We start from the raw sequence: 15,840 nt of genomic DNA, 5'->3' as shown, positions 1-15,840 counted from the left end.
TAAATAAAACTGTTTCTGTTACTTCATTTTGGATTGCGTGTTGTTAGTTTATAGAGGAGATGATGGTCTTTTCACAGGGATGGAAATGCGGAAATATGGTTGTGACAATGCTGTGTTTATGTAACATTGCTAGAATAAAGCAAGGATGGTCATTTACAAATTTTAACTCTTTGGCTTGGACTATTTGTAAGTTGGAGCTGTGTATATTCTGATATAGGTGATACTATTTATCTTACTTTTTGTCAATTATTTCTTCAGGCTACTTTGGGGCATGTTTTCTTCAACTTCACTGGTTTCCCTTTCATTATTTATGAAAAGAAAATTCCTGTTACCAAGGACTTTTTTTACCCATTCAGTGATAATTACTTTTAAAAGAGAAAACATGAATATATCTACCTTATGTTGCTCTATACATGGATACAATTTATCTACCTTATTTTTATTGCTGATTTTAGATCAAGTGAAACAATATAGAAATATAAAATTTAAAAGAAAAAAGTAAACTGAGTTATTAGTGAAGTTGGTAAATATATCTGTTTGTGTAAAAGCTTGAAAATGATCCTGTTTCTGTCTTACATAGTAGAAACTTTATAAACCTTGTTATCCTCACCAGCTAATAGATTTTTTTTTCTAAAGAAGAAAATTAAAGAAAAATGGAGTGGTCCTGTTTAGTAACCACTCCATGGTGGGTTTTTTTTTTTTTTACCTTAACTATGCTAGTAACATCTTTGCAAGGTGGTACTCTGTAATTCAGAGCTCTCTATAACTTCCACATTTGTTCCCTAAACACAGAGTGTTTTAAATATATGTTTTAATAGAGAATATGTCTCTTCATAAAAAAAGACGATACCTATCTTTTTTAGAACTCTTCTGTGACTTCACCGTTACAAATGTTTTCTCATAACACATCAATTCTCATGACATATTAGGCAATGTAAAAGGATAATGTATTTTTCCTTTTCTTCATTTTTGTTCACACTAGTAACCAGAGTGCCCTGCATTGTTCATCACGGGATTACTTTGAAGGGATTTTTATCTATGCTGGTTCTATCATGGGTGCAGATGAGGCCAGGGCTGATGTTCAGTTGGCTTGCAGGAGTAGAACCCTGAGGATTGTTTACAGCCAGGCGCCATTTTGATTGGTCACTCACATGTATAATTTGTTAACTATTTTCTGTCTTTTACTTCCTAAACGTTTATTAGTTTCCTTCCTCTGGTAACAGCCCTATTGCCACCACCTTGGTTGAGGCTCTAGAGATCACTCACCTGGATTACCATAGGTGTCTTTTTTGTTTGTTAATAATTCACTCATTTGGCTGCATTGGGTCTTAATTGCACCATGTGGATCTTCATTAAGGCACACAGACTCTCTAGTTGTGGAGCCCATAGGCTCAGTAGTTGTGGAGCTCAGGCTTAGTTGTTCCATAGTATATGGCACCCTAGTTCCACAACCAGGGAATGAACCCATCTCCCCTGCATTGAAAGGTGGATTCTTAACCACTGGACCACCAGGGAGATGCCTTTTTTTTTTTTTCCTTTCAAATTTTATTTATTTATTTATTTTTTATTTGAAGGATAATTGCTTTACAGCATGCACTGGTTTCTACCAAACATCAACATGAATCAGCCATAACTGGGACTCGATAACAACCTAGAGGGGCGAGATGGGGAAGGAGATGGGAGAGATGTTCGTATAGGGGTCTTGTTAACTGCTGACCTTTCCATTCATTTCTGTTCCTCAGCGCTATCCTCTCAGTGTTGCATGGAATCCTAACTCCTGTGACCTGGAATCTGAAAAACAATATTCAGTGTGTTTACTGAATGAGTGTCTACGTTTCTTTATTCTTGATTCATTTTGCATTTTGCTTATGCTTGTACCATTTAGACTCTTTTTTCAAACATAAACTTTTACATTTTACATTAGGTTCTGAATATAGGAAAGCTCTATTCTTTCTTGTATATACACTTATTCTTCTAAACCTTAGAATAATTCATTTCTTTTGTTTTTGCTTGTATAGGCTTGAGAGTAATGAGACGGTGATTGTCATCTTTTATAATGATTTCCTTACTTTACTCTTATTTTAGTTATTTGTGTGCCAAATAGATTTTAATCAGTTAATGCAAATTTTGAAACTTATGCAGGATACATCTGTTTAATTAAATTATTAGAGCACATATGTGTCAATATTTAAGGGATTTTCCTATGTAGAGCAGCCTTTTTAATCATCCTTTAGATCTAAGTATTCCCCCTTCCCCAGATTAAATATTGTAGTAGTTTAATGGCTATGACAGTCCCAAATAACTACTCCTAATATCATAAGCATTTAAAATAAACTTCAAATTTGTATGCCACCAGTTTTGGAACTATAACTAAGTCATTCGTTTAGATAATGTTTCCTGATAGAAAGCCATATTATTAGATTCTGTTTAGTTTCATTGTATATGTGCTGCATGCTTAATTGCTAAGCTGGGTCCGATTCTTTGTGACCCATGGACTGTGGCCCTCCAGGCTCCTCTGTCCACGGAATTGTCCAGGCAAGAATGCTACAGTGGGTAACCATTCCCTTCTCCAGGGGACCTTCTGACCCAGAGATCAAACCTGGGTCTCCTGCATTGCAGGCAGACTCTTTACCGTCTGAGCCACCAGGGAAGCTCATTGAGGTTAGTTGGTAATGTACCTTATCTTTTGTCAGTGACATCACTTAAAATTAGGTTTTAAAGAAAAAAATCAGATAATGAAAATGAAACTTGGAAAGATCCAGTTTTTTCGCATTACATCAAGTTCATCTCCTTTAAACTCTTTTCTTAAAGCTGAGAATTGATATTGTCACATAGCCAAAAGATGCAAAATATTGATTAGCAGTATTCTTTAACCTTATTTATCACATGTAATCAGATTTTTGCATTTGTATGTTCATCATTCTATCTAAGCTTGGTTTTTAACTACCTGTGTGTAATAAAAAGTTAGTGATATCCTCAATAAGAACAAGCATAAAATTAGTAAGGAACTGGAAATAAAGATTTGGCATTTGCCACACATGCAATAAGGTTATATGTTATAAACAAACAAAGTTAAAAACCATATATAGACTGAAGAGATTTTTTAATCTTTGCCTTTTCAGATAATGTTCAAGCTACAGTGTCCTAGCAGTCTTTCTAACCCATTTTATTGTTTTTCCTAGCTCTGTGTTCATCCTCTTTCAAAAATCCAGCTTATTCTGTAAGGCACTGTGTTAATATTTTGATCACTCTTGCAAATGCTCTATATTCCTACCGGTTGTGAACCTGAGGACAATTTTTGTAGGCAAAGGCTTGTTTTCATTTGCCTTGCATACTTTCTATGTTAATTTCTTTATAAGTATTTTCAGTGATTTGCCTTATAAGAGCTATTGTATACATATTTTTTTTCCAGTTGATGTGTTTGAAAATCAGGTATTTATAAATATAGCTAGTAGCTGGCCATAAATTGCTTTAACAAATGTATATGTAAGGAAATTGTACTTGTGGCTTGAAACAGTAAATTTCCATGTTAAAATTTATGAAAGCTGTAGTGTTGTAATTAAAAATGGAAGCTGGAACTCAAGGGTATTTTCCTCTCCTGTTTCCTGTTGCCATTCTTGCTTTTCTCTTCAGCCTAAAAGTCTTTTCAATTGAGAGGTAACTGTCCTTATAGTCAAGGACAGTGTTACAGATAGTAAAAAGCAACACTCCTGCACATTTCCAAACTCTGAAGCCTAGGCCTATAATTTGCTTTATTCTTTTGAAAACCGTCTGATGTTTCAGTGTATACTCTTCTGGAATCAGAATATTGATAATACTGCATTAAAAGCTTAATCAATATTACTCATTTTTAATTAAATGACTGAACTAATGAAGAAAAAGAAGACCTTTTGTGAAAACAGGAAGTGTTCTTAGCAAATAGATGATAAATGTTACAGTTCATCATCTGCTTAAATAGATTACTTTGCCATGATGAAAATATCATATAACACCTACTTTTGTGTTCTGGTTTTCTACTTTAGGTCACAGTGTGAGAAACATCCAGGCCTTTGCAGTTCTTCAGAATGCATTTTTAAAAGCAAAAACCAACTTCCTCGCCCACATCATTCTCGACGCCATCACAAATATTTACATGGCCGACAATGCCAACTATTTCATCCTCGAATCACAGCACACACTGTCACAGTTTGCAGAAAAAATTTCTAAACTCCCAGAAGTACAAAACAAGTACTTCGAGATGCTGGAGTTTGTTGTTTTTAGCTTAAATTATATCCCTTGTAAAGAACTTATTAGTGTTAGCATCCTCTTAAAGTCTAGCTCTTCTTACCACTGTAGCATTATTGCGATGAAAACACTTCTTAAGTTTACACGACATGACTACATATTTAAAGATGTGTTCAGGGAGGTGGGCCTTTTGGAGGTCATGGTAAACCTTTTGCACAAATATGCTGCCCTCTTGAAGGATCCAACTCAGGCACTAAATGAACAAGGTAAAGCATTTTCCCTACATTTAATTTTATTTGGCAGAGGAGTTTGGGCAGGGTGTTTTGTTCATGTTTTGTCTTTCATTTGGTTATAGATTTGAATTACTTGATAATCTGCATAATTGTGACATCCTTGTGAATATTCCCCACAAGTTAAAATTTGTTCACTCAGCCTCTGTTAGGGAATTGGGGGAAGGCAGGGGAGGAGACAGAAATAAGTCATGGTGGAAGAGAATTTAAGGGAAAACTGAGAAAACCATTTATGATCCACATAATTAGTGTCTTCTACTTTGTTAGGGAATAACAAAAAGCTTCTAGAAACAATTGGAATGTTTAGGTGCCTCAAAATGTTTATTAATTATAGAGAGCACATTAATTTAGTATATCTTTATAGTGATGTTTATGCACATATTTATTAAGTACCTTAAATTTGATGTTTGTCCTTTCTGATAAAAGCGTTGTAGTGTCTGGCACTTAGTATTAAATGTATTGAATGAATTAAATTGAATAGACAGTACTACTTACAAACTTTTTTTTCCTCTTTGGTGCATTAAAACCTAGCATTTTTCTTTGTTGACACTTCTTTGTTTAGGAAAGCATCTGTGAGAAGGATACGATTTACTTTGTCATTTTCCCTTTTAATATTTTTTAGATAACTGTAGCTTTGTAGCCATACCAAAATAAAATCTGTAAACATTGACTTTACTTTTGGTAGCTGGTAGTTTAGACATATGTGTCATTTTTTTAAAGGTTATATTGAGTCAGCCCAAAAGTTCGAGTTTTAACATCTTGTGGAAGAAACCAAATGAACTTTCTAGCCAACCCAATGCTGTGTCATTTGTATTCGTGGTAAAATTAATAGAAATAAAGTTTTAATTTGTTATAAAAAACCTAAATCCAGAAAGAAATAAGCTGACAAGTTTTGTGATTCAGACCTTTGATTCTTTTTCCCAGGGGACTCAAGAAATAATAGTTCATTTGAAGACCAGAAACACCTGGCTTTGTTAGTCATGGAGACTTTGACAGTGCTTCTTCAAGGGTCAAACACAAATGCAGGTAATTAGAGAAGCTGCTTCTAGCAAGTGCACTGGTAAGATAGTACCTGTGGTTATGTCTTCTCTAATGATTCTTACTTCTGAGATGCCCTTGCCACTTAGAGAAAATTCTATTGATTCAGTGATGGTACTATCCCATCTGTAGACATGAAATACTTTTGACCTTCCTAAGTTTATGAATGATAAAATATATACTATTATTATTACTTCAAAATGTATTCTTATAGTTTTATTGCTTTTTATAATATGCCTTGTGTTATTTGTTTAGTTATATAACGTAGACTCTTTGTCGGATAACTTTGCTTATTTAAATATTTTCCCAAAACATTTGCTTTGCATTGTGATTTTCTTAATTATTCAGTAATTCAAATCAGAGTATTATAATGTTAAACCTTAGGGAAATACTGAAAAGAATAAAACTTGCTTCTCTCAGGGGAAAAATGGATTTAGTAAATCTTTTGCTTTATCTTAGGGCTTCCCTGGTGGCTCAGACGGTAAAGCGTCTGTCTGCAATGCTGGAGACATGGGTTCGATCCCTGGGTCGGGAATATCCCCTGGAGAAGGAAATGGCAACCCACTCCAGTACTTTTGCCTGGAAAATCCCATGGACAGAGGAGCCTGGTAGGCTACAGTCCATGGGGTCGCAAAGAGTTGGACACGACTCAGTGACTTGACTTTACTTTTGCTGTATCTTTAATCTCAACTTCTCCTTAATCCTTTTTTTACCTGTCACTAATGAACAGTCCATTGGAAGGACTGATGTTGAAGCTGAAACTCCAGTACTTTGGCCACCTGATGCGAAGAGCTGACTCATTTGAAAAGACCCTGATGCTGGGAAAGATTGAGGGCAGGAAGAGAAGGGGACAACAGAGAATAAGATGGTTGGACAGCATCACCAACTCAGTGGATATGAGTTTGAGTAAACTCCGGGAGTTGGTGATGGACAGGGAGGCCTGGCGTGCTGCAGTCCATGGGGTGGCAAAGAGTTGGACACAACTGAGTGACTGAACTGAACTGAAATGAACAGTCCAACTGTATTTATAAAATATCCCTCCTGCTTTTTAACAAATAAAGCTAAGACAGTTTAAGATGGGCTATTATATTAGTGGCATATACGAGGTACTCTAAAAGCATAAAGGACAGAATGCTGTTACTTTGGAGGAAATACTAACTGATGATTTGGATCACTTGGTCTGTGTGTTTTTTTTATACTTGAAGATGGTGTTTGATGTAAGAACAGTATCATCCATGGTCAAAAGCACAGGCTATAGAACAGGGCTGTATAGACATGTATTCTGCCGGCTGCTTACTGTCTCTATCACTGACCTGACACCTTACTCAACTTCTGCATGTCTCATTTGCTTATCTGTAAGCAGGTAAGCGATGAGGAGATTAAATAAGTCAATCTACATAAAGCCTTTGGAACAGTACAGCAACCAATGCTTTTTATTATAGAGTTTATTATTATTATTATTTAATGAATAGGGGCTCAGCCACCTTTATTTATCTCTTTTTTAACATTTTTATTGGAGTACAGTTGATTTACAGTGTTATGAGTTTGTCATTTTTGTGTCTGCTAGCAACTTAAAACGTGTGATTCCTTACAATTTTTTCTCACTGTAAGAATCACTTATTCCCTTTTTTCTTTCTACTGTTTTGGAAGCCTTGTTTTCAGTTTAAATCTCATTTATTTGTATATTGTTCATCTAAAAGCCTTTTACTAAACTGATTTCAAGTAATTCTTGGTAAAGCCTCTGCATAAAAATACTGGTCATTTTGGTAGCCACCTATGAAATTTCTGAATGGTTGAGATTTGGAGAAATTGGGCATGTGGAACGTATCAGGGCATTCTTACATAAAGGAAACCTAGAGAAAATTTGTATGTGCCTTTGCTGACATCCCACAGTTTTGTATTGTAATTGTAAATTTAAAAGGAGATTTTGTATTTTACTTTAAAAAATAAAATCGCTGGGTAGGTTTTATGTGCCTTCTTTTAAGTTACTCTTTCTACAAATGGATCAGATTTGAGTTCGTCTGACTTAGAATGTTTTACGTTAACCTGTGTTGTTGTTTTGTCTCCCTCCTCCAAGGAATTTTTCGAGAATTTGGAGGCGCAAGATGTGCGCATAATATAGTGAGGTACCCACAGTGTCGGCAGCACGCCCTGATGATGATCCAGCAGTTGGTGCTCTCTCCCAACGGGGACGATGACATGGGCACGCTCCTGGGGCTGATGCACTCGGCCCCACCCACGGAGCTGCAGCTCAAGACCGACATCCTCAGAGTAAGTTTGAGAAGTGTGTTCTTTTTTTTGGGGGGGGGGGTATAGGGTACTTTTATTGATGGTACATGACAAGGCAGGGCTCCCTAAGCCCCTTCCCTTCCTCAGGGCCTTGGAGATGGAAACGTGTGGAGGTCGGGAGATTCTCAGTGTGTTGGAGGTGGGACAGGACTCCCCAGCAGCTGAGGAACTCTCTCTTCCTCTCGTGCTCCTGCTGGGGCTGGGGGTCTGGGGACCTTACTCCTTGGAGGCCATGTGGACCATGAGGTCCACCACCCTGTTGCTGTAGCCGAATTCATTGTCGTACCAGGAAATGCGCTTGACAAAGTGGTCATTGAGGGCAATGCCAGCCCCAGCATTGAAGGTAGAAGAGTGAATATCACTGTTGAAGTCACAGGAGACAACCTGGTCCTCAGTGTAGCCTAGAATGCCCTTGAGAGGGCCCTCTGACACCTGCTTCACCACCTTCTTGATCTCATCATACTTGGCAGGTTTCTCCAGGCGGCAGGTCAGATCCACAACAGACACATTGGGGGTGGGGATGCGGAAGGCCATGCCAGTGAGCTTCCCATTGAGCTCAGGGATGACCTTGCCCACGGCCTTGGTAGCGCCAGTAGAAGCAGGGATGATGTTCTGGGCAGCCCCTCGGCCATCATGCCACAGCTTCCCAGAGGGGCCATCCACAGTCTTCTGGGTGGCAGTGATGCGTAGACGTGGTCATACGTCCCTCCACGATGCCAAAGTGGTCATGGATGACCTTGGCCAGGGGGGCCAAGCAGTTGGTGGTGCAGGAGGCATTGCTGACAATCTTGAGGGTGGTGTTATACTTCTCGTGGTTCACGCCCATCACAAACATGGGGGCCTCAGCAGAAAGTGCAGAGATGATGACCCTCTTGGCTCCACCCTTCAAGTGATCCCCAGCCTTCTCCATGGTAGTGAAGACCCCAGTAGACTCCACCACGTACTCAGCACCAGCATCACCCCACTTGATGTTGGCAGGATCTCGCTCCTGGAAGATGGTGATGGCCTTTCCATTGATGACGAGCTTCCCATTGTCTGCCTTGACTGTGCCATGGAACTTGCCGTGGGTGGAATCATACTGGAACATGTAGACCATGTAGTGAAGGTCAATGAAGGAGTCATTGATGGCGACGATGTCCACTTTGCTAGAATTAAAAGCAGCCCTGGTAACCAGGCGCCCGATGCAGCTGAATCCATTCACTCCAACCTTCACCATCTTGTCTCAGGGATGCGGCTGGCACAGCATGGAAATTATGGCTGTCTGTCGAACGGCAGGAGCAGAGAGCCGAGAAGTGTGTTCTTAACAATTTTCACTACTAAAATCTGTGGCGATTGTTAAATGACTGAGAACTATTATGAACTATCCTTGTGATTTTTCTTCAAGTCTAAAATTATGTCAAAACATGACAAAGGAGGAGGCAAGAATATATAATGAGTCAAAGATAGTCTTGTCATTTGTGCTGCTGGGAAAAGTGGGCAGCTACATGTAAAAGAATGAAATTAGAACACTTTCTAACACCAAACACAAAGATGAAACTCAAAATGGATTAAAGACCTAAATGTAAGACTATAAAACTCTTAAGAGGAAAACATACTCAATGACATAAATCACAGCAATATATTCTATGACCCACCTCCCAGAGTAATGGAAATAAAAATAAACACGTGGGACCTAATTAAACTTAAAAGCTTTTGCACAACAAAGAAAACTATAAACAAAGTGAAAAGACAAACTTCAGAATGGGAGGAAATAATAGCAAATGAAGCAACTGACAAAGGATTAATTTCCAAAATATACAAGCAGGTCTTATAACTCATGATCAGAAAAACAAAGAATCCAGTCATACAGTGGGCAGAAGACCTAAGCAGACATTTCTCCAAAGAAGACATACAGATGGGTAATAAAGACATGGAAAGATGCTTAATATCACTCATTATTAAAGAAATGCAAATCAAAATTACAGTGAGATATCACCTCACACCGGTGAGAATGAAAGTGAAAGTGAAGTCACCCAGTCATGTCCAGTCTTTGCAACCCCATGGACTGTAGCCTACCGGCTCCTCCATCCATGGGATTTTCCAGGCGAGAATACTGGCCATCATCAAAAAATCTACAAAGAAGAAATGATGGAGGAGGTGTGGAGAAAAAGAAATCTCTTGCACTGTTGGTGGAAATGTAAATTGATATAGCCACTATGGAAGACAGTATGCAGATTCCAGTATGCAGATTCCTTAAAAAATTAGGACAGATGAATGGATAAAGAAGCTGTGGTACATATATACAATGGAATATTTAACTCAGTTGAAAAAAAGGAATGCATATGAGTCAGTTCTAATGAGGTAGATGAAGCCAGAGCCTATTATACAGAGTGAAGTCAGAAAGAGAAAAACGAATATCATGTATTAACACATATATATGGAATCTAGAAATACAGTACTGATGAACCTGTTTGCAGGGCAGCAAAGGAGACACGGAACAGACTTATGGACGCAGTTGGGGTGGGGGAGGAGGTAGAGGGTATGATGTATGGAGAGAGTAACATGGAAACATTACCATGTGTAAAATAGGTAGCCCATGGGAATTTGCTACGTGACTCAGGAAACTCAAACCAGGACTCTGTAACCACTCAGAGAGGAGGGATGCAGAGGGAGATGTGAGTTAGGTTCAAGAGGGAAGGGACATAGATATACCTATGACTGATTCATGTTGATGTTTGGCAGAAACCAACACAATATTGTAGAGCAATTACCATTCAATTAAAAATAAATGAATTTAACTATAAAAAAGTAAAATAATGTCAAAATAATAATACCTGAAGAAAAGCCAGTGTCTCTAACCTGGCCTCCAAGAGCCCTCGGAATGCCCACTGTCTCTTTTCCTTCTGACTTCCTCTCCTGAGACCTCTGCCCTTTTCCTGCCACAGACATGACAGGAAGTATAGTTGCCTTCTACAATCATGCATTTCTTTTATTAAACTTTGGCTTTATGCTTCTCATCAGTAATGAGAAGTTTGCAGTTTTTATCTTTGTGCTACTGTATGTTTCATTCTGTTTTGAGTGTGACTGTTTTAAATATGCATTTTAACTTTCAAGCGCGATTAATCTGACCACAATTTATCTCTTAGACAAGGAGGAAATCTACATGCTTATCAATATTGGGGAAAATCTGTGTATTTGAAGGGATCACCTGGGAAAATACAAGTGCCCTCAAAAGCTGTTAAGGTTGCCAAGTTTTTAAGCATACATTTTCCTCCTTTCTTGGTACCGTTATAGTTCAATTTATAAAATATTGGTAGATAGAGGCAGCTGACTGATCTGTAATTGTAAAGCAGTGTTGTTCTAGTACGTGGTAATAACTGCCTCCCTCAGGCTGGAGGAAGGCAAGAGAAGGGTCCTGATGGGCAGCATGAGTGATTCCCATGGAGTGAGGACTCCTGCTGTGATCTATTTCAGGTAACTGATGTGTTAATGAATGTGGCTTGAGAAGAGATGTACATTACCACCCCATGGTATAGTATTTCAAGAGCACAAATAATAAAATGCAGAAAATCAGAAGTACTGAGTTCTGAGGATTTGCTACTTTTGGTTTTAAAACAATTTATTCAGTTTTTAATTTATAGAACTTAATTTTTAATTATGGTTATGTTTTTAAACAACTGGTAGGCAATATTCCAAAAAGAAAACAGTTGGCTCTTATGACCAATATGAGCTGGCTCCAGCATTCCACCACTTTAAAGGAATAAAGTTGTGTTGGAAGACAGACAGGGAGATTTGGGATTCTGGTTTCAATTTCTGTTTTTGCTCCACTCAGAACTGCTTCTCACTTTGCTGTTGTGGTTCAGTCATGAAATTGTGCCCAACTCTGCGGCCCTATGGATGGCAGCACACCAAGCTTCCCTGTCCTCCCCTATTTCCCGGAGTTTTCTCAAGTTGATGTCCATTGCTTCTCACTGCCTCCATTCAGTTGACACAACCACAGGCCTATGTGATTTAGTTTGTAATTATTTGGGAACAAGGCCGAAATTCCATGAGATGTAGTATTTTATAATTCTGCTAAAGTAAAAATTTGAAGTTTAAGCATTAGATTTTTGCAAATGTGGGTAATATATAGCTGATGATTCTGTCTAATGAACCCCGTAGGACCTACAGCTCCTTTTAACTTTGGTATTCACTGCATTATCGTTAATTATTGACTTAAAAAGGATATTAGCTTGTACATGGTATTTGAAATTTTCAGATACTAAGATTATGCTGTGATTATGTCAAAAGTACCTAGGAATGGCAGTTTTCAGGCAGTAGGAGGTGGACTTATCCAAAAGAATGTAACACAGACTATTTTCGGTCTAAGGATTAATAAGCACTGTTTTTCTGACCCCTATCATAATTCTAACCATTGATATGTTTTTGTACGTAATACTTTGATTCTTAACTCATACTTCCTCATATATAAAATAACACGTGTTCAGTTTTTCCCAGTGTGTATTTGAAGACGGTGATCAACTTTTATGCTAGACCCTTTGCTAAGGGTTTTACATGTATTTCCTGTGAAGTGAGTTGTTATTGTTTAGGTTTTACATGAGAGGAAACTGGCGTAGAAGGGTTAAGTAACTGACCATAGTGAAATGCTTTTTAATGTCGGAGTAGAATTTCTACCCAAGAGTTCTAACTCCAAGCCCTTGCATTTAGCCTTCAGGCTAGGTTATATGATGCTTAAAAATATCAAAAAGTTATGAAGTCTTGTGTTAATACGAGTTGATATAACAAGTATAGTTTATTAAATTTGAGAAAATACAGACACAAAATGGAAACTTACTGGTTGCTGAATAATGGAAGGATTACACTGTATTCCTAAATTTTATTTACATCTACAGATTGCACATTATTATTTTTTAAAATAATAAAATATGCATGTTAGTTGCTTAGTCATTTCCGACTCTTCGCTACCCCATGGACTGTAGCCTGCCAGGCTCCTCCGTCCATGGGATTCTCCAGGCAAGAATACTGGAGTGGGTTGCCATTTCCTTCTCCAATAAACTATAGGTATGTACAATGAAATCTCATAATTTCTAAAGTAGTATACTTGAAAAAGGCCTATTTAGTCTTTCCCTTTTTCAAATACTATTAAAAATAAAATGACCTTTTCAAACGTAACAACTGGGAAGATTTAAATTGTGTCTTAAATAATATTAGGTTCCTAAATAATAATATTATATTTCAGTTGCTGAAACAGGGAAAAGGAGCCTGTGTATCTGCAAACAGATTTTGAATTGCTCTCTGGGGTGGTATAGTTTCATGGTTAAGTGCATAAGTAGAGGAATCAGACTGCCTGAGTTTAATTGCTATCTCTGCCATTGTATAAGCTATGCAACTCTTTGTGACCCTATGGACTGTAGCCCGCCAGGCTCCTCTGTCCACGGGATCTTGCCAGGCAAAAATGCTGGAGTGGAGATCGAACCTGCTTCTCTTGTGTCTCCTGCTTGGCAGGCAGTTCTTTACCACTGTACCAGCTAGGAAATGTTATAAACTGTGTGGTCTTTGGAAAATTATTTAACCACATGAAGCCTCAATTTTTCATCTGTGAAGTGCGAATAATAATAATGCCCATTGCATAGGATTATTTAGAAAGTTAGATAAGCTAATGTATTAAAACACTTAAAGAAGTACCTACCTAATAACAAGGCTTGTCTGGTGGCTCAGCAGTAAAGAATCCTCCTGCAATGCAAGAAACACAAATGAGTTCAATCCCTGGATCAAGAAGATCCCATGGAGGAGGGATGGCAGCCCACTCCAGTGTTCTTGCCTGGGAAATCCCATGGACAGAGGAGCCTGATGGGCTACAGTCCCTGGGGTCGAAAAGAGTCAGAGATAAGTTAGCAACTAAACCACCACCACCAGTACATAGTAAGTGCCCCCAGAAAATGTTAGTTATTTTATAATGTATTATTTTTAATAATGAACACAGTTAAAAGTATGGCAGTTCATATAGTAATCATGTCCAATGCATAGGATTACTGATAGTTATAAAAGATTGTCTTACCTGTTTGGCCTTGTAGCTATTCTGAGGATGAACACGCTTTCAGCCCTCTGGCTGTAGTTCACTCTGCAAGTGACTCCATGAAGTGACTCCTTTTTCAAAAATATGAGGATATGGTCATTTTATATGAATTGAAATACTGCAGGTCTTGGCTGCCTGATCATCTCTCTCATGCTTTCTAAAATAAATCATTTTATATACACAGAGTCATAAGTTTTCATGATTGTGTAATATTGTACTGCCGCTGCTACTGCTAAGTCACTTCAGTCGTGTCTGACTCTGTGCGACCCCATAGACGGCAGCCCACCAGGCTTCCCCGTCCCTGGGATTCTCCAGGCAAGAACACTGGAGTGGGTTGCCATTTCCTTCTCCAATGCTTGAAAGTGAAAAGTGAAAGTGAAGCCGCTCAGTCGTGTCCGACCCTCAGCGACCCCATGGACTGCAGCCTTCCAGGCTCCTCCGTCCATGGGATTCTCCAGGCAAGAGTACTGGAATGGGGTGCCACTGCCTTCTCCAGTATTGTACTAGAACATGTATTTTACTTAGTTAGCAAAATTACTTTGTAAAAATGAAAAATGACTTCATTGATGTCCTTATTCATCTAATACATAGGAAAAGCTTTTTCACCCAGGATTTGGTTACAGCCATTATTCTATCAAAAGCAATATGTGGTGTGTTTTCTAAAATTTTCTCCTGCTTTTAATATGGCATTTTTTAATTAGCAAAATATTTTACGTGCTTCATAAGATTGCTTTTTGGGTAAATAACAAAAATACTCTTATCAGATATTCACAGAATGGCATTCTCCTTTGACATTCATGTGTGGGGTTTTTTTTTTCTTTAATTTGAATTATAAGTTTGTGTTGTTTTTTGTCCTCCGTAGGCTCTCCTGTCAGTCCTTCGAGAAAGTCACCGTTCCAGAACAGTCTTTAGGAAAGTTGGAGGCTTTGTGTACATTACGTCCTTGCTCGTGGCTATGGAAAGGTCTTTGAGCTCGCCCCCCAAGAATGGGTGGGAGAGAGTGAACCAGAACCAAGCGTTTGAACTTCTCCACATGGTGTTCTGCACACTGACTGCAGCGATGCGCTACGAGCCGGCCAACTCACACTTCTTCAAAACAGAGATTCAGTATGAGAAGCTGGCAGATGCTGTTCGATTTCTTGGCTGCTTCTCAGACCTAAGAAAGATCAGCCCCATGAATGTCTTCCCTTCAAATACTCAGCCATTTCAAAGACTTTTGGAGGAAGACGTCATCTCGATGGACTCGGTGTCACCCACTCTGCGGCACTGCAGTAAACTGTTTATTTATCTCTACAGAGTAGCCACAGATTCTTTTGACAGGTAGGACTCTGCTCCATACTCTAAATTTAAGGATGTGTTATGTATGACTTCAGCATTAAGGCTTGAATTATATTTTAGCTTAAAGTGAAAACACATGGATCTTCTCTCTCATTCACTTACCTATCACTTTATATGTGAATATTACTATTGCCCTGATGTTAATCCTTTCAGCACGGACATCTGTGTAATATTTGTCAAACCAGGGTTAGAGTTAAGCTCTCAGGTCACCTAATAGAACAGTTTCTATGACGTTTGTGTCTCATGGTGGTGTTTCCTGTGTTCTCTTTTTCCTCAAGAACAGTAGTTACATCCAGACTTAATTGATGTTAATTATCAAGAGAACATGGTTATGATTAATGTATTTTCAGACAGATGATGTAGTCTCAACATAGAATCTACATTTTATAATCCTCAAAAAGTGATGTGTCTTCCTGGGAGATACTGATAGTTCAAGAGTCTATGAGTTTAATTTGCTTATTCCTTCATTAAACAGTTTCTTAACGAACATCTACCATGTGCCACGTGACGATGCTAGGCATTGAAAGTTCCGCTCAGCACAAGGCTTCTCTGTTTGTGTCCATCCTTTAGCTTCAGTACAAAAATTCAAACACATAAATGAACGAT

General features: G+C 38.3%; 2 protein-coding genes across 5 annotated transcripts in view; one reads left to right on the top strand and one right to left on the bottom strand.

The window, feature by feature from the left end:
* Positions 1 to 15,840, top strand: part of WDFY3 (WD repeat and FYVE domain containing 3) — a 279,597-nt gene that overhangs the window by 129,164 nt on the left and 134,593 nt on the right. For all 4 annotated transcript variants that reach the window (XM_018049687.1, XM_018049685.1, XM_018049684.1 and 1 more), the window contains exons 10-13: positions 4,023 to 4,490; positions 5,439 to 5,540; positions 7,630 to 7,823; positions 14,759 to 15,216. In XM_018049687.1, the coding sequence (XP_017905176.1) occupies positions 4,023 to 4,490; positions 5,439 to 5,540; positions 7,630 to 7,823; positions 14,759 to 15,216 (1,222 nt within the window). The remainder of the gene's footprint in view (positions 1 to 4,022; positions 4,491 to 5,438; positions 5,541 to 7,629; positions 7,824 to 14,758; positions 15,217 to 15,840) is intronic.
* Positions 7,861 to 9,072, bottom strand: LOC102181016 (glyceraldehyde-3-phosphate dehydrogenase-like). Its single transcript, XM_018049688.1, is given in 2 exon segments — positions 7,861 to 8,529; positions 8,531 to 9,072. Coding segments are annotated over 2 exon segments (999 nt in total). The 5' UTR covers positions 9,058 to 9,072; the 3' UTR covers positions 7,861 to 8,057.

The sequence above is a fragment of the Capra hircus genome, chromosome 6, assembly GCF_001704415.2.
Source record: "Capra hircus breed San Clemente chromosome 6, ASM170441v1, whole genome shotgun sequence".
In the NCBI taxonomy this organism is placed as follows: Eukaryota; Metazoa; Chordata; class Mammalia; order Artiodactyla; family Bovidae; genus Capra; species Capra hircus.
This window is presented reverse-complemented; position numbering and strand designations above follow the sequence as displayed.